The 23399-nt window shown below is 33.8% G+C and overlaps 1 protein-coding gene across 17 annotated transcripts in view; it reads right to left on the bottom strand.

Annotated features, from left to right (window-relative positions):
• Positions 1 to 23399, bottom strand: part of Ppip5k2 (diphosphoinositol pentakisphosphate kinase 2) — an 89218-nt gene that overhangs the window by 41188 nt on the left and 24631 nt on the right. For 13 of the 17 annotated variants that reach the window (XM_047555192.1, XM_047555193.1, XM_047555191.1 and 10 more), the window contains 7 exons: positions 22208 to 22294; positions 21287 to 21362; positions 21090 to 21199; positions 20224 to 20309; positions 17740 to 17865; positions 17326 to 17447; positions 16881 to 17063 (listed from right to left, as the gene is read on the bottom strand). In XM_047555192.1, the coding sequence (XP_047411148.1) occupies positions 16881 to 17063; positions 17326 to 17447; positions 17740 to 17865; positions 20224 to 20309; positions 21090 to 21199; positions 21287 to 21362; positions 22208 to 22294 (790 nt within the window). The remainder of the gene's footprint in view (positions 1 to 16880; positions 17064 to 17325; positions 17448 to 17739; positions 17866 to 20223; positions 20310 to 21089; positions 21200 to 21286; positions 21363 to 22207; positions 22295 to 23399) is intronic. The other 4 variants (XM_047555194.1, XM_047555197.1, XM_047555203.1 and 1 more) reach the window with 1 other exon arrangement.

The raw sequence follows: 23399 nt of genomic DNA, 5'->3' as shown, positions 1-23399 counted from the left end.
ACAAATAATAGAAACTAAACAACATGCACCTGAATGAAAAATGGGTCATTGAAGGAATAAAAAAAAAAATTTATTTCACAAATGAAAATGGAAACATACCAAAACCTATGGTGCTGTAGCAAAAATAGTAGTAGGAGAGGATTTCATAGAAATAACTGCTTACATTAAAAAAAAAAAAAAAAAAGAGGAAAAGGAAAAGAAAGATTTCAAACAACCTAATAATGTAAATCAAGGAACTAGAAAAGCAAGGACAAACCAAACTCCAAATTAGCAGAAGTAAATAACAAAAATCAGGTCTGAAATAATAAAATAGAGACTACCAAAAACCAATCAATCAACTCTTACAAAGCTAAAAGATAGACAAAACCAAGTGTTAGTTTTTGAAAAGATATACAAAATCAACAAACCTTTAGCTTGTCTAAACAGACAAAAGAAAGAAAACCCAAATAAATAAGACATGAAAAGGAGAAAGTATAATTCAGAACACAGACATACAAGGGATCATTAGCAAATATCATGAACAACTATGTGCCAACAAACTGGAAAGTCAAAAATGAATGGAAAATTCTAGACACATATAAACTATCAAAATTGAACCATAAAGACACAGAAAACTTGAACAGACCAATAACAAGTATGAAGACTTAAAAAAAATAATCAGAAAGTCCCCCTCAAAAAAAAAGCCTAGGAACAGATACCTTCATTGCTGAATTCCAACAAACATTTAAAGAACTAACACTAGGTGCTGGGGTTGTGGTTTAGTGGTAGAGGGCTGGCCTAGCACATGTGAGGTGCTGGGTTCGATTCTCAGCATCACATAAAAAAAAACATAATAAAGATATTGTATCGAACCGTAACTAAAAATATTAAAATGAAAAACAACTAACAACAATTCTTCTCAAACTGTCCCAAAGAATGAAAAAGGCTGGAACTATTTCAAATTCGTTCTGGAAGACCAGCATTACCCTGATACCAAAATCAGAAAGGGACACACACACACAAAAGAAAACTATGAGCCAGTATTCCAGATGCATACAGACACAGACATCCTCAACAAAATAAGAGCAAATCAAACCCAACAGTATACCAAAAAGATTATACATCATAATCTTTTTATCTTAGTAAGTGCAAAGATGGTTCAATATATGCAATTCACGACAATAGGTGAAAAAAAGGTATTCAACAAAATCCAACATCCCTTCATGATAACTCAGCTTCAAAAAACTCAGTTAGCTGGGTGTGGTGGCTCACACCTGTAATCCTAGCAGCTTGGGAGACTGAGGCAGGAGGATCATGAGTTCAAAGCCAGCCTCAGCAAGAGTGAGGTGCAGGGATGCTAAGTAACTCAGTGAGACCCTGTCTCTAAGTAAAATACAAAATAGGGCTGGGGATGTGGCTCAGTGGCTGAGTATCCCTGAGTCCAATGCCTGGTACCCACTCCCAAAAATGTTAGGTATAAAAGGAACATATCTCAACATAATAAAGACAACATCCAATTGCACAAAGAAAGCTGAAAGCATTCCCTCTAGTGACTGAACAAGGCAAGGATGTCCCCTTTTCACTATTCTTACTCAACATAGTACTGAAGTTTTAGCCAGAGCAATTAATTTAGCCAGAAGAAAATAAAAGACCCAAGTAATGAGGAAAGAAGATAAATTATCCTTGTTTTGTATATGACATGATTCTATATACAGAAAAAAAAAGAAGACTCTACAAAAAGACTGTTAGAATAGACAAAAAAAAAAATCCAATAAAGTTGCAAGATAGAGTGAACATACAAAAATCAATAGTATTTTTATATACCAGTTAACAGACTTCCTGGAAAAGAAACCAAGAAAGCAACCCCATTAGCTACAAATTACAAATTGAAGTAGTAATACTAATAATAATACACATAGGAATACATTTAACCAAAGAAGTTATTAACATTATAATGGAAATTACAATGTAATGGGAATAATTGATGACAAAAATAAATGGAAAGATCTCCATGTTCATGGACTGTAGTATTATTCTTGTGAAAATGTCTATACTACCAAAAGTGCCATATAGATTCAAAGTAATCCATATGAAAATAAAAAGGACATTCTTCACAGAAATAGAAATGCAATATTGAAATTCATTTGGAACCACAAAAGACAGCAAATAGTCAAAATGATCTTAAGCAAAAAATAAATAAAAATTTTAAAAAGCCAGAAGCATCTTGATGCCCTATCTCTAGACATAATATAAGGATACAGTAACCAATACAACATGGTATTTGCATAAAAACTATCACATAGACCAATGGAAGAGAATATAGAACCCAGAAACAAATCACATATCAATAGACCACTAGTTTTCAACAAAGGTGCCAAAAACATAAAGGACAGTATCTTCAAAAAATAGTGCTAGAAAAACTGGATATTCACAAGCAGAGGAATGTAACTACACCAATATCTTCATATATAGAGTCAAAATGGATCAAAACAAATATAAATGCTGAAAACCATGAAGCAACTGGAAAAAAAAAAAAAAAAAAACAGAAGAAACACTTCAAGACAAGAGTACATAATAAGACCCCCAAAGGAGAAGTAAACAAATGTGTTATATCACATTAAGAAGATTCTGCATAGCAAAGGACATAATAAGGAATAAAGAGACAAACAACCTATAGGATGGGAGAAGATATTTGCCAATTATTAATTTGCCAAGGTTATTATCCAGACTATATAAGGAACTTTAAAAAACTCAACAAAAAAATCATATCATCATCACCAAATGGGCAAAACATCTAAATAGAAATTTCTCAACAGAAGGTATTCAAGTGCCCAACAAGTATATGAAAAAATGCTCACTATCAATAGTCATCAGAGAATTACAAATCAAAACCACAATTAGATATCAACTCACTCCAGTCAAAAGGCTAATGTCAAAAAAGTAAAAAAACAACAAATGCTGGCAAGGATGAGGAACAAAGGGAATTCTTATCACTACAGGCATTAGGGAGAATGGTCTAGGCATTCTTCAAAACACTGAAAACAGAACTTCCATATGCTCTAACTAGCCCACTACTGGGTATATATTTAGAAAAATGCAATCAGCATATTGAAAAGATATAATTCTCTCATGTTTATTGTAGAAGAATTCACAAGAGTTAATATATGAAATCAACTAAGATGCCCATCAGAAAATGAATGGATAAAGAAATAGGGATATATGCACAGCAGAATATTATTCAGATATAAAAAAGAATGAAAACCTGTCATACAGGAAAGTGGAAGGAAATGGAGGACATTAAGTGAAATAAGTCAGATAGTGAGACAAGTATCACATGTTCTTCCCATACATGGAAGCTAAAAGGCTGATTGATTTCAAAGAGAGAATAGTAATTATTAGAATTAGGAAGGAGAGTGGAAGGGGGATAAAAGTAGGTTGGAAAATTAATAACAAAATATAGTTTGATAGAAGGAATACGTTTTGGTGTTCTACAGCATAATTAAGTGATTACATTTATACCAATATATTATATATTTTATGAATAAGTAGAAAAAAGGAGTTTAAAGGCTCCAAACACAAGGAAATGGTAAACAAATACTAAGTAACCTGACTTTATAGTGACACACTATATACACATATTAAATTATCATAATGTATCCTATGATTATATAATTATATTTGTAAATTTAAAAATTTTTAATAAAACTAAATAGTTGGTTCCAGAAAAATGAAAAACAATAAATTAGCAGATTAAGTGAATAATGATTATAAAAAATAACAATAACAATGACATTATAAGGTTTAAAATACACTGAATTAAAATACAAAATACTAATAGTACATAAGTCACAAGTTGTACAAATATTACAATGACTTTAGGCCTTATTGCTGACTATGTAATCCAATGACTAGCATCACTGGCATGAACAGGAAGCTTATCGAAAATGAAGACTCCTAGTCCTAACCCTGGATGATTTTTATACAAGGTAGAGTTTGAAAAGCACTTTTCTTGGGTTCCTGCACTTCCAGGAAGAGGGTAGAGCAAATGAAAGCATCTAAATCTCAGAACAGATACCTATACTTATCTCTGGGACTACCAAAAAGCAAATAGAATCAAATATATGTTTCAAACTAACACAGGAACAAAAATAAATATTTAATAAAAGTTGACTGATTTCAACAAAGCAAAGAAGGATCGAAAAAATAAAAACAGGTAGTACAAGTTGAGTATCCTTTATCTGAAATGCTGGGAATCAGTAGTGGTTCAAATTTTGAATTTTTTTTCAGATTTTTCTGAATTTTTATTTACTTAAACACAATGAGATGTCTTAAGGATAGATCCCAACCTGAACATAAAATTAATTTAAGTTTCAAGTGCACCTTGTACATCTTATACATAGCCTGTGAGTAATTTCATACAATATTTTTAGTGTACCTGCATTCTATCACCTATCATGCGCGGTCAGGTGTGAAATTTTTCACTTTGATATAGATTGGTCCTCTAACAGTTTTGAACTGTGGAACCTTTGCATTTCCGTTTTTCAGATAAGGGGTACTCAATTTATGTAAACATGTAGCACTTAAAATACTGATACCAAAATAACTAATTGAAATATGTATCAATTCTAAATTTGTATGTAAGTAATAATATGGAAACAAAATATGAAAGGCAAGGATTAAGAGAATATAAAGATGAGAAAAATCTATAATTTTGTGAGAAATTTTAACACATAACAGAAAGGTAAGAAATAAACAGCTTTTGCTTTTCCCAAAATGATATGAAACTAGAAATAAATGTATAACTTTAAAATGCCGGTTTTTCAAGATGGCGGACTAGAGGGCGGCTGCATTTCATGTTGCTCCAGGACTCAAGATTCAAAAGAGGAGATAGTGAGTGACTTGGGACCAACTCAAAGCTGCCGGGTGAGTTTCTCCCATTGGGGAGGTGTCCCGGATGGGGCGGTAGCCCCAGAACGCAGGGAACTTTGTGAAGTACAGTGGCTCAGCGAGACGCCCCTCCCCCCGCTGGAGCGTAAACACGGACAGCGAAGTGGAGCGAAAAAACGGTGGAGCGAAGGTTCCAGCTGCGCAGCTTCTCTAAGGAGGGGCAACCTAAGGAGACTCGTCTGCGAAGGGTGAGGCTCCCAGGCCCAGGAGGTAGGTCCAGGTCCCTGGGAACGTTGCCTGGGAAGGCTGCCTTGCCCAGGCGGCAAGACACCCCTCCCCCCCTGGAGCAGTGAACTCGGAAAGCGGGGAACTTTGCAGAGGAAGCTGCGCAACACACCGCTGGTTTTGGAGCGATCTGTCGGGGCTCCTGTGGCTGCCAGAGAAAGAGTGGGACGGCGAGCTATTTGGACTCAGCAACCGCCTGAACAACGGGGAAGGGGCTGTCCTGAGGAGGTGGAGGTGCGCAGTGAGTGGCTTGGTCTCCAAGCGCCCACACAGAACACCGGGTGGAAGAGACTAGCGGCGGGTCACTGGGGCTTGGAGCATATGTACGAGGATCCAAGTGACTGCTCAGAGGACGGGTCGCATAGCCAGGTGATTAGGTGCAAAGCACGGTCCGGACTGGGGACCTAGGCACCTTTTCTTGAAAGAGCTACACAGAGACAAGCTGAGGGGCGGAGCGAAGGTTCCAGGACTGCGGGCAGCTTCTCTGAGGAGGGGCTACCCAAGGAGACTCGTCTGCAAAGAGCAGGGCTCCCAGACCCAGGAGGTAGGTCCAGGCCCCTGGGAACGTTGCCTGGGAAGGCTGCCCTGCCCAGGCGGTAGTTGTGAACTGAGGGGAACCTCTAGGAGGGGAACTGACCAGCGAGACCTCCCCACCGGGTGAGTCTTCCCCGCCGGGTGAGGTTTTCCCACAAGGACGGTAAAACCAGAGACACAGGCCCAAACAGGCCTTGCCTCAGCCTGCAGTCTAGTTACCCTTTGGATGACCATTGGTCAACAAGTAGAGGCACCTCTGCCCACTAGCAGGGAATATACCCCACCTGAAGACCACCACCCCTAGAGAGGCAGCTTCCTAGGGGAACACCGCAGTATCAACTTCCTCTAAGACTTCAGGCTACTGAAGGATAAGAGGGGATACACTAGCAATCTTCAGGGACATTATAAGTCAACAGAGAAAATCTGCAACATCTCTGCAGTCCACTGACACCTGAACGACATGAGAAAACAAGGGAAGAAAATGCCTCAAACAAATCTGGATGTTACATCAATAAAATCCAATGACAGCATGGCAGAAGAAATGTCAGAAAGGGAGTTCAGAATGTACATAATCAACATGATAAGGGAAGCAAACAATGAAATGAAAGAGCAAATGCAGGCATTGAATGAACGCACCAATCGACAGTTAAAAGAGCAAATACAGGAAGCAAAAGACCATTTCAATAAAGAGTTAGAGATATTGAAAAAACCAAACAGAAATCCTTGAAATGAAGGAAACAATAAACCAAATTAAGAACTCCATAGAAAGCACAACCAATAGGATAGAACACCTGGAAGACAGAACCTCAGATATTGAAGACAAAATATTTAACCTCGAAAACAAAGTCGAACAAACAGAGAAGATGGTAAGAAATCATGAACAGAATCTACAAGAATTATGGGATATCCTGAAAAGGCCAAATTTGAGAATTATTGGGATTGAGGAAGGCTTAGAGAAACAAACCAAAGGAATGAACAACCTATTCAATGAGATAAATTCAGAAAATTTCCCAAATCTGAAGAATGAAATGGAAAATCAAGTTCAAGAGGCTTATAGGACTCCAAATACACAAAATTACAACAGACCCACACCAAGGCACATTATAATGAAAATACCTAACATACAAAATAAAGACAGAATCTTAAAGGCTGTGAGAGAAAAGAACCAAATTACATTCAGGGGGAAACCAATACGGATATCAGCAGATTTTTCAATCCAGACCTTAAAAGCTAGAAGGGCCTGGAATAACATTTTTCAAGTCCTAAAAGAAAATGGATGCCAACCAAGAATCTTATACCCAGCAAAACTTACCTTCAGATTTGACGACGAAATAAAATCCTTCCATGATAAACAAAAGCTAAAAGAATATACAAAAAGAAAGCCAGCATTACAGAACATTCTCAGCAAAATATTCCATGAAGAAGAGATGAAAAACAAAGAAGCAAATCAGCAAAGGGAGGAGATATCCTAAAGGAACTCTCAAATAAAGAGGAACCAAGTCATGTCAAAAATAAACAAATAAATGAATAAAATGAGTCAAATGACCGGGAATACAAATCATATCTCAATAATAACCCTGAATATTAATGGCCTGAATTCATCAATCAAAAGACATAGACTGGCAGATTGGATTAAAAAGAAAGATCCAACAATATGTTGCCTGCAAGAGACTCATCTCTTAGAAAGAGATACCCAAAGACTAAAGGTCAAAGGATGGGAAAAAACTTACCATGCACATGGACCCAGCAAAAAAGCTGGGGTATCCATCCTCATTTCAGATAAAGTGGACTTCAAGCCAAAGTTAATCAGAAGGGATAAAGAAGGATATTTCACACTGCTTAAGGGAACCATAAATCAGCAAGACATAACAATCATAAATATCTATGCCCCAAACAGTGGCTCACCCATGTATGTCAAACAAATCCTTCTCAATCTCAGAAACCAAACAGACCACAATACAATAATACTAGGTGATTTTAACATGCCTCTCTCACCACTGGACAGATCTTCCAAACAAAAATTGAACAAAGAAACCATAGATCTCAATAACACAATCAATAATTTAGACTTAACAGACATTTATAGAATATACCATCCAACCAAGAGTGAATACACTTTCTTCTCAGCAGGACATGGATCCTTCTCTAAAATAGACCATATATTATGCCACAAAGCTAATGTTAGCAAATACAAGAAGATAGAGACGCTTCCTTGTATTTTATCACATCATAATGGATTGAAATTAGAAATAAATGAAAGGGTAAAAAACAGAAATTACTCCAACACCTGGAGATTAAACAATATGCTATTATATGATGAATGGATAACAGAAGATATTAGGAAGGAAATTAAAAAATTCTTAGAGGTAAATGAGAACAAAGAAACATCATATCAAAATCTCTGGGACACTATGAAAGCAGTACTTAGAGGAAAATTTATTACATGGAGCGCATTCAATAAAAGACGCAAAACTCAACAAATAAACAACCTAACACTACAGCTCAAAGCCCTAGAAAAAGAAGAACCGACCAACACCAAAAGTAGTAGAAGACAGGAAATAGTTAAACTCAGACATGAAATCAACGAAATTGAAACAAAAGAAACAATACAAAAAATTGACAAAATAAGTAGTTGGTTCTTCGAAAAAATAAACAAAATTGATAAACCTTTAGCCACACTAACAAAGAGAAGACGAGAGAAAACCCAAATCACCAAAATTCGGAATGAACAAGGAAATATCACAACAGACACGACTGAAATACAAAACATAATTAGAAGCTATTTTGAAAATCTATACTCCAACAAAATAGAAAATTTCGAAGATATCAACAAGTTTCTAGAGACCTATGAATTGCCTAAACTAAACGAGGAGGACATACACAATTTAAATAGACCAATTTCAAGTAATGAAATAGAGGAAGTCATCAAAAGCCTACCAACAAAGAAAAGTCCAGGACCTGATGGTTTCTCAGCCGAGTACTACAAAACCTTTAAAGAAGAGCTCATTCCAATACTTCTCAAAGTATTCCATGAAATAGAGGAGGAGGGAACCCTCCCAAACACATTCTATGAAACCAATATCACCCTGATACCTAAACAAGACAGAGACACATTGAGGAAAGAAAATTTCAGACCAATATCCTTAATGAACATCGACGCAAAAATTCTCAACAAAATTTTAGCAAATCGCATACAAAAACATATTAAAAAGATAGTGCACCATGATCCAGTGGGCTTCATCCCAGGATGCAAGGTTGGTTCAACATCAGGAAATCAATAAATGTAATTCACCATATCAACAGACTTAAAGTCAAGAATCACATGATTATTTCGATAGATGCAGAAAAAGCATTTGATAAAATACAGCACCCCTTCATGCTCAAAACACTAGAAAAAATAGGGATAGTGGGAAAGTTCCTTAACATTGTAAAGGCCATCTATGCTAAGCCCATGGCTAATATCATTCTCAATGGTGAAAAACTGAAAGCATTCCCCCTAAAATCTGGAACAAGGCAGGGATGCCCTCTCTCACCATTCCTATTCAATATTGTCCTTGAAACTCTAGCCAGAGCAATTAGACAGACCAAAGAAATTAAAGGGATACGAATTGGAAAAGAAGAACTCAAACTATCCCTATTTGCTGATGATATGATTATATACTTAGAGGAACCAGGAAATTCCACCAGAAAACTCTTAGAACTCATAAGTGAATTCAGTAAAGTAGCAGGATACAAGATCAATGCTCATAAATCCAATGCATTTTTACACATAAGTGATGAATCTTCAGAAAGAGAAATTAGGAAAACTACCCCATTCACAATAGCCTCAAAAAAAATAAAATACTTGGGAATCAATCTCACAAAAGAGGTGAAAGACCTCTACAATGAGAACTACAGAACACTAAAGAAAGAAATTAAAGAAAACCTTAGAAGATGGAAAGATCTCCCATGTTCCTGGATAGGCAGAATTAATATTGTCAAAATGGCCATACTACCAAAAGTGCTATACAGATTCAATGCAATTCCAATTAAAATCCCAAGGATGTACCTTACAGAAGTAGAACAAGCAGTCATGAAATTCATCTGGAAGAATAATAAACCCAGAATTGCTAAAGCAATCCTTTGCAGGAAAAATGAAGCAGGGGGTATTGCAATACCTGAACTTCAACTGTAGTACAAAGCAATAGTAACAAAAACGGCATGGTATTGGTACCAAAATAGACAGGTAGATCAATGGTACAGAATAGAGGACACGGACACAAACCCAAATAAATATAATTTCCTCATACTAGACAAAGGGGCCAAAAATATGCAATGGAGAAAAGATAGCCTGTTCACCAAATGGTGCTGGGAAAATTGGAAATCCATATGCAGCAAAATGAAACTAAACCCATATCTCTCACCGTGCACAAAACTAAACTCAAAATGGATTAAGGACCTCGGAATCAGACCAGAGACCCTGCAGATTATAGAAGAAAAAGTAGGTCCAGATCTTCAACATGTCGTCTTAGGACCAGACTTTCTCAACAGGACTCCCATAGCACAAGAAATAAAAGCAAGAATCAACAACTGGGATAGATTCAAACTAAAAAGCTTTCTCTCAGCAAAGGAAACTATCAGTAATGCGAAGAAAGAGCCTACAGAGTGGGAGAAAATCTTTGGCAATCATACTTCAGATAGAGCACTAATCTCCAGAATCTATAAAGAACTCAAAAAACTCAACACCAAGACTACAAATAACCCAATCGACAAATGGTCTAAGGAAATGAACAGACACTTCGCAGAAGACCTACAATCAACAAATTTATGGAAAAATGTTCAACATCTCTAGTAATAAGAGAAATGCAAATCAAAACCACCCTAAGATTCCATCTCACCCCAATCAGAATGGCGATTATCAAGAATACAAGCAACAACAGGTGTTGGCGAGGATGTGGGGAAAAAGGTACACTCATACATTGCTGGTGGGGCTGCAAATTAGTGCAACCACTCTGGAAAGCAGTATGGAGACTCCTTAGAAAACTTGGAATGGAACCACCATTTGACTCAGCTATCCCACTCCTTGGCCTATACCCAAAGGACTTAAAATCAGCATACTACAGAGATACAGCCACATCAATGTTCATTGCTGCTCAATTCACCATAGCCAGATTGTGGAACCAACCTAGATGTCCTTCAATTGATGAATGGATAAAGAAACTGTGGCATATATATACAATGGAATATTACTCAGCCATAAAGAATGATAAAATGATGGCATTTGCAGGCAAATGGACAAAATTGGAGAATATCATGCTAAGTGAGATAAGCCAATCTCAAAAAACCAAAGGAAGAATGATCTCGCTGATAAGTGGATGATGATACATAATGGGGTGTGGGAGGGGTTAGTTTTAGGGTTAGAGTGAGGGTTAGGGAGGTGGGCAAGAATGGGGGAAGGACTGTATAGAGGGAAAAGAGGGATGGGAAGGGTGGGGTGAGGGGGAAAAATGACAGAATGAATCAAACAACATTACCCTATGTAAATTTATGATTACACAAATGGTATGCCTTTACTCCATGTACAAACAGAGAAACAACATGTATCCCATTTGTTTATAATAAAAAAAATAAAAAATAAAAAAAAATAAATAAATAAAATGCCTTAAGTTTGGAATTTTTTTTTTTTTTTTTCAGTGCTGGGGATCAAATCCAGGGCCTTGTGCTTGCAAGGCAAGCACTCTACCAACTGAGCTATCTCCCCAGCCCCTGGAAATTTTAAAAATATACTTCTAAATAATCCATCCACCTATGAAACTCACAAAGGAAATCATAAAATGTTCTAAACAACATAAAATTCAAAATTCAAGATGGAATTAAAGGATTACATCAAGAAAAGCTTCCGGTGACTATTTCACAGAAGACTGAACATTAATGATTTAAGTTTTCAATAATTAAAGAGTAAAAACTTCAGAACTAGAAAATATTAAATAATAAAAATTAATCAAGTAGAAAACAAGCCCATAATTCACAGAACCAACAGATTTAAACAATGGTTCTTTGAAAGGACTAATAAACCTAATCAACCATGGGTAAATTAATCAAGACAAAAGAAACAAGGAACAATGCAATGAAACAAAAAAGATCATCTCTACAGATTCTGCACACATGGCAAAGAACTTAAAGGATAGTTATGAAAACTTATAGAAGAACATAGCAATATTCACAAAGACATAACTGAGAAGTACCACACTATTCTTGATATCATAATTATTAACTTTCCCACAAACTAAACTTCCACAGGATTTGCCATAGTATTTACAATACATTTAAGCAGAAAGTAATGAAACATTTGCACATAAATCACTTCCATCAAATAGGAAGCACTCCCTAGCTAATTTTACAAGCCTAGCATAATTATTACACTAGAAGCAGAGATATAACAAAAACAACAAAAAGAAAAGGCCAGTCTAATTCAGGAATACAAACACAAAACTCCTTACCAAAAATATTAGTAAACTCAAAATCAGTGATATATACAAAGATAATACATAAAAATTGAGCTTATTCTAGGATCAAGGTTAGTTTCACATTTTAGAAAAGCATACATAATTCAACAGATGAAAAGAAACAATAAAATTAATTTCCACGCTAATCAGCAAAATAGGAATAGAATGGAATTTCTTTACTTTGAAAAACAGTAATCATTAAAATATATCTACAGAAAACTGCATGCTTACTGGGAAAATGTTAAAAGTATTTTTTTAGAGAACATGAACAAGAAAAGAAATGTTACTTCCATTTAATAATGTTTGGAGGATCCTAGGCATTGAACTAAGGCAAGTAAAAATTTTAAAAACATATAATAAAGACTGGGAAATAAAAACACTGTGAGTATTCTTTTAAAGAATCAAAAACCAGGACACAGTGGAACACACCTGAAATCCTAGAATCTAAAGACTGAGGCAGGAGGATCACATGTTCAAGGCCAACCTGGTCTGAGACTGTCTTAAAATAAAAAGGGCTGGGGATATAGGTCAGTGATAGAGTGCTTCCCTAGCCTGGCAAGGCCCTGGGATTATCCCCAGTACTGCCAAAACGAACAAACAAAAGCAAAAAAACAAAATAAAAAAAATCTAAATAAACTATGAGAAATTGATGAGCTCAACAAGGTTGATGCATATATTGCTAATATTTAAAAACGAATTATGTTTCTGCATCGTAAAGGAGAATGAAAATTTTAAAGAAGCATCATACATAAGTGCATTAAAAATGTCAGTTAACTCAACCTAAATCTAACAAAGATGTGCAAGACTTTAATGTAGGAAATTGTAAAACATTACTGAAACCATTGTTTAAAATCTAAAGAATGAACCACACTACATTCACAGATTAAAAGTCTAGATAAAAGATGTAAATCTACAAACTACAGATTTCACTCAATTCATATAAAAATCCCCAAAGTATTTCTGACCAGCTTATTTTAAATTTTAAATGGAAATGTGAGAAAAGCCAAGAAATACTTGAAAAGGACCCACATGGATTTCAAAGATCTTATTCATGGGCACTACACAAGGATCAACAAATAGACTCCAAAAACAGACTACCCATATCTGGTAAAGATGGCACTACAATATAGTAAGGAAAGGACAGCAGTCTTCTCAGGTGATGCTGAAACACCTGCATGTACACAGAGTTGCAGGGGAAAAAAATAAAACTACTTCATCCCTTTACCTCACAGGACAAACAATAGTCAACTTTGTCTGGATTGCAAATAAATGTGATGGGCAAAATGGTAAAATTATAGAAGATCTATAGGAGAATATCTTACAATTTTTGCTTAAAAAATGTATTTTAAACAGTACATTAAAATACGCTAATCATAAAGAAAAAAATGATCTTAGAATTCATGAAAAAAGAACTTCTGTTTGAAAAGATTTTATTAATGCTCAGAATATGCGATGGTAACTAGTATATATATAACAAAGAACTCATATCCAAAACATCAATCAATAAGAAAAGCACAGATACCAACTAAAAGAGAAGGATAAGAGATCTGAAGAGAATTCCTCATGAAAGATGATTATCTAAATTGTTAATTAACATTAAAACTCCAGTGAATATATCCTAGATACATTTACCAGAACGGCCAAAAATTGAATAGTCTTAAGAATCCCTACAATGGAAAATATTTGGAACAACGACAACTTTCGTGAACTTGGGAGTTCAAAAGGTTCAAAAACTTCAAAAACAGTTTATCTACTAATATTAAATGTAAGTGTATTGTGGTTCACAATTCCACTCCCAGAACATACCCCTCCCAAAATTATATACACATGCACCAGGAGGCATACAAGGATGTTCATAGTAGCATTAGTCATAACACCCCCAAACTGTAAAAATAGTGGAAAGCATACATAAATTATAAAATATTCATAAAATAGAACATGGGTCAACAAATTTCTGCAGGCCAAATGTGACCTGTGGCATAGCCCAGGATCTAAGAATGGTTTCTATATTTTTAAAGGGTAGTTAAAGCCAGGCACAGTGGCACATGTGTATAATCCCAGTGACTGAGGAAGGTGAGGCAGGAGGATTGTAAGTTTGAGGCCAGCCTCAGCAATTTAGTGAAACCCTGTCTCAAAAGAAAAAATAAAAAGGGTTAGGGATGTAGCTCAGTGGTTAAGCACTCCTGGGTTAACTCCACAGGACCAGAGGGGGGAAAAAAGGTAGTAGGGTAGTCAAAAAAAGAACATGCAACACAAACCATATTTGACCCAAGCCTAAAATATTTACTATCTGATCTTCTACAGAAAAATCCGCTAACACTAAAATAGAGAACTTAACAGTAGTGGATATTAACTATGGAAATAGTCAACATTATAAATGTATTTCACAAGCATAGTATTGAGCAAAAGAAGTCAGACATAAAAGAAAATATATTCTAGTGTACAAAGTCTTAAAAAATATGGCACAAAGTAAATTAATACAGTCATTAAAGAAAGCAGCGTGGAGGTTGCACAAAAAACAGAACTACACATATCTTATTTCTAGGTATAAATCCAAGGGAAATGTAATAAGTACATTGAAGAGACATCTGTATTCTATGTTCTTTGCAGCACTGTTCGCAATAGCTAAAATATGGAAGTGTTCTAATTGTCCATCAGTGGATGAATGGATAAACAAAATATGATACAGAAAAACAAAGAAATTACTATCCAGCCTTTAAAAAGAAGGAAATGCTGTCACTTACAACAACAACAACAAATAAAACTAGAGGACATTTTGGGAAGCAAAAAAAACCAGGCACAGAAAGATAAATATGATCTCACTTGTATGTGGAATCTAAAAAAGTTGAACTCATAAAAGCAGAGAATAGAGGGGTGGCTATGAGGGACTGGAGAGAGAATAGGTTAAGGAAGTGCTGATCCAAAGAGCCCAAAATTTCAGTTAAGAGAAATTAGTTCAAGAGATCTCACATGGTTAGTAAGAGAAATGAATTTTAGTTTTGAAAATCCTTGAGAGTAGTTTTGAAGTATTTTCATTACAAAAATTTTAAGTATGTGAGCTAATGTATATATTAATTACCTCATTTAATGATGAAGATCATGGATTTTTATTTCCAAAAGTCATGTTGTACAAAATAAGCATGTATAATTTTTGTCATTCATTTATTTTAAATATTCTAGGCATAGTGGTGCATGATTGCAATCCCAGTAACTCAGGGGGCTGAGGCAGGAAGAGTTCAAGTTTGAGGCCAACCTGGGCAACTTCATGAAATCCTTTCTCAAAATAAAATAAAAAAGCCTGGGAATACAGCTCAGTGGTAGAATACTTGCCTAGCATGTGCAGAGGCCCTGGATTCAATCCTTAATACAACAAACTAAATTTAAAGTTTAAAATAAAAGAATATATAAAGGATGCACAAAATTCAACATTAAAAAAATAATGAATCACCCAATCAAACAATGGGCAAATGATCTGAATGGATACCTCTCAACAAAAGATATACAAATGGACAATAAATATATGAAAAATCCTCAATATCTTTGACCATGAAAGAAATGCAAATCAAAACTACAATAAGATTCCATCTCACTACGGTTAGAATGACTATGATAAAAAAAACAAAAGCAGGGGCCGGGGTATAGCTCAGTTGGTAGAGTGCTTGCCTCGCATGCACAAGGCTCTGGGTTCAATCCCCAGCACCCCCCCAAAAAAAAAAAAACAAAAAAAAAAAACAAAAGCTGGCAAGGATATGTAGAAAAAGGAACCTTTATAGAAGGCTGGGGGAAATAGAAATTAATACCACCATTGTGGAAAACTATATGGAGATTTAGGTTTCAAAAACCTAAACAGAACTACTTTATGATTCAAGTAAACCACTCTTTGAAATATACCTGAAGGAAATGAAGTCAGTATACGAAAGAGATACCTGCACACCCATGTTTATTGTGGCACAATTCACAATAGCCAGAATTTGGAATCATCCTAGGTACCATCTACTGATGAATGGATGAAGAAAATATGGCAATTACACACAATGAAGCACTACTCAATCATAAAGAATGAAATTCTGTCATTTTCAGGAAAACAGATGAAATTGGAGATCCTCATTTTAAGTTAAATAAGCCAGACACAGAAAGATAAGTATCACATGTTTCTTCCCACATATGAAAACTAAAAAAAATAAAATATGACTTTAAGGTGGAAGATGGATTATGAAGGAATAGAAAGTGTGCCAAGGGTGGAAGGGTGGGGAAGAAGAACAGAAGAAGGGAGACATACATGATCAATATCTAATACGTGGATGTATAAAAATATCACAGGGAATCCCACCAACTTATACAATTAATATGTGTTTATAAGAAGAAAGTTAACAAAAATAAATAAACACACAGGGGGAAAAAAGCCAAAAATGGGACTGCAATGCTTAGACACATGACTAATACTTTTATGTTAATTCAAGTAAGTATTCTGGATATGATAAGATTATAAAATGAGCAACATAAAAAACTCAGGATGGTAGTTATTCCAAGAAGATAGGAATGAGTTGCAATTGAGACGGGAAGGGCAGACAGGGGACAAAACTAGTCTAGTTTTCTACTGCTCTACCTGTTGATAACTTGAGTAATTGCTTTATAATATAACGAGCTCTACATTACTGTTTCATGCATTTTTTCTTCATGTAAATGACAGAAATGTTTACTAAGACCCACCTTTTCATAATCTTCAGCAGTAAAATCTCTGTCTTTCTGAAGTATTTCATGAAGTCTTGCTTTCACACGTTGTTGACAACTGCTTAAAGAATCACTATCACTATCCAAAAGACCATTCATATTTGCACTTTTCACCATCTGAACTAGAATGGGTGTAAGCTCTCCTTCTAAAGCCAACAGACCCTAAACATATTAAATGAAATAAAAAATTTTAAAATTAATATGCAAAATAATAGAAAGTGTCATAATTGTTACATCTGAATTTTATAATGTATAAGCTAAGTATTTTTAAAAAGTAAATATTATTAATATAGTTATCATTGTCAGTTGATGGCTTTAGTTGGAAGTTCCAAATTTGGAATTTTAAAATACTGCCCTAGCAATAATCTTAAAAATGCAATTTTTAGAATTATCCAATAATTTTAAAAAACACATCGATTTATACCTTTGCGAAAGCTGCTGCAGTCATCTGAACTCGTCCTTCATCAGAGGCATATATTTTGAGGTCATGACGGTAGGTACTATGCAATCGAAGCAAACCACAACCAGGAAACCCTGCATAATCTCCTGAAAATAAATCCTCAAATCACTTAAGCTATATTTTTATCTCACTGTATTTCCAGAAATATTTACTAGTATCACAAAATTTTTAAAAAAGAATATGAAAAAACTGTATGAATTTAATCAAATTCAAAAAATTCCAACATATGAGCTGGGGCTGTAGCTCAGTGGTAGAGCACTAGCCTAGCACTTGTGAGGCACTGGGCTCGATCCTCAGCACCACATAAAAATAAATAAATAAATTAAAGATCCACCAATAACTAAATTAATATTAAAAAAAAAAAATTCCAACATTTACCTTGACCTCCGGGATACATACACCTGAAAGCTCTTCCAAGTTCTTCAGCCTGGACTCTACCTGCAGGGGTTAATTCTCCTCCCCATTTTAAAACCAAAAGTAAGGATGGCTCTTCTCTTCGGCTGTCTATAAAATGAACATGAACAGATAAAACAAATATTAGGTTTGTTTTTCTAAACAGACATGTGCCAATGTTAATTTTTTCTCTGTGTTCTCTTCTGTGGTTGAGTTAGTCCATATATAATTATTTTATTTTCTAAATGTGCCTATCTTTGTAAGTTGTTGCTTCCATTAGGAATACCATTGCTCTTCCCATTAAAATTTTATTGAAATATCAAATCTCTTTCATGCTCAGTAATAAGACTCTCAATTTTCTCCAGAGAAGTACTGCTTCTCCCTTCTCTACTCTCATAACCATCTGTACAAGGTATTTAATTCAGCCATGGTGTACCTGCTCAATTATGAGCTCTTTGATGCCAAAGTCCAGAACTTATCAATTGTCTTCTGCACAGTGTCACATAAAATATTTTAACTAAAGTGAAGAAAATATGTATGTTTTTATGATTAGGAATCAGTGATCCCCATAATTTTTAGGAAGATGTGAGATAATATCCTAATATTTATTCTAGTTCAAATTTTATGCAATCTAATAAATTTTATGTGAACAATGAAATGTAGCAAAGAGTAGCTTTTTAAATTTAGAATTGTGGAATCTCTTTTAGTTCTTGATAGAAAGTAGTTCTCAGATATTGAGGAGGCATCATAAATGAATGAGTTTCTGTACTTAATTTTGACCTGTCCTTTATCAAGGCCTTAAGATCTGTCTGTGTTGGATTTTAGAAACAATGGTATTCAAAAATAAATATTATAAACACTAAATAATTATAATTCATTAAAAGTAACAGAAAATCACCCTTTCCCCTGGGGCTTGTTAGCACCTATATGTGCTTCACCATGCAGGTTAATAATTTATGGAAAGATAGTTAACTGGAGTTTTTATTATAATTGTTACAGAAAACTTTTGATCATAAATACTGGGAATTAATCTGTATTGCTCTTAATTACAAAGTGTGACATAACGGCAAGGTGTCAAATGTTAAAATAAAAAAAGTTTAACATATTCAAACCCATTTTTCATTTAATATAATTATGACTTCAATTTTGCTACTATAAATAATGCCACTGTGAATATCCCTACAGATCAATCTTTCTCTGAACATCCAACTACTTCCTTAGGATAGATTCTTATAAACAGAATTAAAGTCAAAGCATAGGAACTTCATTCGGTACAATATATATACAATACATACATATATATATATATATATACACACACACACACACATGTATATATATGTATATATTTCAATAAAGTGGAAAAACTAAATTTAAAATGTTTATTACTTTAACAGAAAAGTACAGGAATATTTTTTGAAGATTCTGATTGCCCAATTACTTTTCAAGATGTTGTATTAATTATAATTCTATCAGCAGACTAAACTCCTGTCAGACTGTATTCATCAGCATTCTTTATTACTAGATTAAAAAAGGAAAGAAAACACTTTGCTACTATGATAGGCAAGATTAATTATTCCAGGTTAAGTGGGTTGATTTTCCTTAAGCTGAAATTCTGAAATCCAAAATTAGTACTTTTTGATTGCTCACATGATGCCACAAGTGGAAAATTCCAAACTATGAAACTTTATCTCAGATACAATTATTAAAAATATTATATAAAAGTACCTTCTAGCTACACATAAGGGATATGTGTGTAAGCATGTTTATGTGTGCAGTATATATGAAACATACATGAATTTCATGTTTAGAGCTGAGTCTCATTCTCATCATGTACACACAAATATTCTAATATTGGAAAAAATCTGAAATTTGAAACACTAGTATCCCAAGATTTTCAGATAAGGAATATTTAACTTGTATTATTAATGTAATAGTTGGGATTATAGGCATGTACCACCAAATCCAGATTTTGAAAGTTAAATGTTATTTTTGGACCTTTGTGTTGAATGCTTCTAGGATACCAACCTTATTTAAATACATATTCCTGTTTACTGGGTAGAGAAAAATATCAATTTACTTTAGAAACACATTGTGTATATTTTCAAATATTCATTTTCTACTTTTTGAGCTCTCTTCTTGTACACTCTTTTCACTTCTATCAAAAAAGGAAGAATGGGGCCCATTAAATATCACTTAGCTATACATAAATAACTTTCTGAAAAAAATCTCAGATAAAAGAGAAGTCTTAAGCAGTTTTCAAAATAATAAAATCTATCCTTACATAGGTTAAATAATAAAAAGTATATCATTTATCTAAAAGATAGAATCACTGTTAACAAAACTCCATTTTATTTTTCTTTTAGTTAACATGCCAATCTCTAAACTATTAAGCAGAAAATGGCCTAAAGGTAATGAATTAAGTCACTATATATATGTTAAACATAGTAGGCAGTAAAAATGTATTACCTTCCTCTTCACTAGATGTTTTAGGACAACCATGAGGGAGATAGGTTAACTGGACCTTACGGTTGATTCCAGAAAAATGACCATACCTGAAAAACAAAATGGTGAGCAGAATGGACAATATTCATGAAGTGTTATCTCCTAAAGGAAAACTAAAATCTATGTAGAGAAAAACAAATTGTCACATATGAATATCCCCTTCTATTTGTAACTGCTTTGATGAACTCTTTAACACATCCAGCAGAAATTTGTACCATAGGTAGTCATTCTATTCCATAGAAAACAAAAAAATTACAAAAGTTTTTACAAAGTTAAGACAATTCAGAAGAGATGACAAAGTATAGAGATATGTACAAATATAAATTTATGTATCTTTAAATAATAAAGGAAATAATATAGTAGTCAAATACATAAAGCCTCTATTTGAATATTAGTAGGCCTCAATTTTACTTGATGAAAACATAGTTTTTTTTTTTTTTTTTATTTAAACAGCCCTGAATCTGGGGTCAAGTTGGTAATATATCTTCAATTGAAATAGTATTTCACAGAAGACCCAAATTTGATGTCCTCTTTTAATTTTATTGAAATTAAAAATAATGCTAAAATAATTTTCAAAAACAATTTTATCACGTTAAATTTTTACTCAAATTTCTTCAGTTTTAATAGTAAAATGCAAAATGATCAAACTATAGAAAATTAAAATGGAAAAATCACACATACACAAAAGGAGAACTAGGGGCTGTTTATATGGCTCAGAGGAAGATGCTAGCTGGCATGTGTCTCAGTCCCTGGTTTCAAACCCTATCACTACACACAAAAAAGAGAAACATAAGTAATTATTACAACTAAGAGTTCCAAAATATACTCACATCTCCAATACAGTCTTAAGTTGTTCAAGCTTTGGTTTGTTTTCCTCAATTTCAGAATCATTATTTTGTCCTAGTTCCATAAGAAGCTGTCGTGCAATATCCAGCACTTCCTATAAAATAAGTTAATAAGGAACTGAATTTTTATGTAATTTCACCATTAAAAATTTAAAACTCAACAAGAAAGCAAATACACTTGCCTGTAACTGTTTTGGCTTTTTGAGTTTTAACTTCCCCGATTTATATCCATCACACTTTTCAAAAAGATCAAAAAATCTTATAAAAAAAGAGAACACTGTTAGTCACTTGTAATAATTAATATTACCACAGTATATTTAATCTAATAAAGCAATAAATTTGGGGCTGGAATTTAAAAAAATCTATGGACTTTCAGTACTGTTTGTCCTATTTCATTATACCATATTGCTCCTCTGCTATTTTTTTTTTCCTCCTAGAGACAGGCCTTATGCTTCTCAAGCAGGCCTCAAGTGATCTTGCCTCAGCCTCCTGAGTATCTGGGACTATAGTAGTGTTCTAGTGCACTCAGCTGTTTTTGCTCTACCTTTACTTATAAAATTAGCACATTCCTAAACTATATCAAACTAATGGTTGCCATATAACTTTTAAAAGTTTTCTCATGACTGAAACTGAACACAATTTAAATGCAAAATATTATTGCATTCACCAAGGTCACTGCATACACATTAAAAAATACTAATGTAAATACATATTTGATAGTTTAGGTTTTCATATTTTGCCATATCCAAATCAAACACTGAATAATAGAAGCTTCCTACTAATTTTCTTACTAAAAGACTAAAAGACTAGTAAGTCTCAGAATGCACTATAACAGAATGATAAGCCAAAATTAAATAGAACCATTTATGTCAACAAATGAAAGCCAAGTCAGACTGATATTTATGTACATTACCACAATAATGTTTAGATGCTGGAATTTAAATTACTTTAAATGAACTTCTATGCATTCAGTGGTTTGAATATTTATGGCCAAGAAATAGTAGTCAAACGTCTTTCTATATGATGAATTAATCAAGAGATTAACATTCATCAAAAATATTAAAATTATAACATAAGTATTAAATATTCCTCTTGAAACATACTTTTGATGCCTCACTTCCATTTTCATTTTTTGTTTTGGGGTTCGATCCCCATGGCGTATGACTGCTATGACACATCTAAGTTCCATCCTGAAGTGGAAAAAAAAAAATATTCTTAATACTCTAACAAAGATTTGTATGACATAACTCAGATTAATAAAACATCCAATCATTTATTAAAGGCCATCTTTTACCATTTCAAGATCTTTCCCACGAAGAGTAGTACTTGTAATAATTTTATGTCTTTAACAATTTAGTCTTAATTTTATGAAGTCAAATCCTAAGAGGAATTTAAAAAGCTGAAGAAGAGGGTGATATTATGATGTATAATATAATACTTCCTCTTCTCAAGAGAGAACCATGTTAACTCTGGGACACAAGTAAATGTACTCTGATTCCTGAACTTTATTAAATATCTGCCTAGTAGTATTAGACTGTGAGTTCATCAAATCGAAATAAAGTTTCATCAAATGATAAAGGTAACAGTTACTACATTTATAGATGTACTGTATTTTGTTCAGGTAATAGGAACAGTATTTAAAACTCAAATTAGTGGAAGATGAAAGTGGTTAAGAAGGATTTTAGAGTTAAAAGGTATAATTTAGTGTTTGCAAAATTATAAGGTCTTGAACATAACTTGCAGGATATTTATACGATTATCTGAGAAAATTTTGTGTTAAATAAGTTTTGAAAATACTGGTTTAAAAGCAAAATTAGAGTTTCTCCCAATCAGGATTTCTAAAATTATTTAACATACTAAAATAAATCTTCTAAGATGTGAATACGAAGCATTCAGTCAACACACTGGACTTTTCAATGAGTCATTTTCCTCAGTAGAATGTTATGAAACACTCTGGCAAAATTGGTCCAATGAATTTACCTCAACCTACAGCTTGAATGAGCCGAAACAGAATGACCACTGAACTTTTGAGAAATGTATCTATTGTAACCTCTTTTATTATCATGGCTTGAATATGTAGTTCTGTAATTATCAAAGCATGTTTCAGGTTTTTATTTATAAGAATAAGAGATTTTTAGTCTAGTGGACCCTTGTAAAAGCACATAACTTATTCTTCCCATCTTCAAATTGAATTATAAAAACATACAAAGTATCTAAAAATAAATTTTTATTATAATAGTACAGGATAATAGGGAAAACTCAAGGAATTTCTAAATGAAAACAATTTAAACTTAC

The sequence above is a fragment of the Sciurus carolinensis genome, chromosome 6, assembly GCF_902686445.1.
Source record: "Sciurus carolinensis chromosome 6, mSciCar1.2, whole genome shotgun sequence".
In the NCBI taxonomy this organism is placed as follows: domain Eukaryota; kingdom Metazoa; phylum Chordata; class Mammalia; order Rodentia; family Sciuridae; genus Sciurus; species Sciurus carolinensis.
This window is presented reverse-complemented; position numbering and strand designations above follow the sequence as displayed.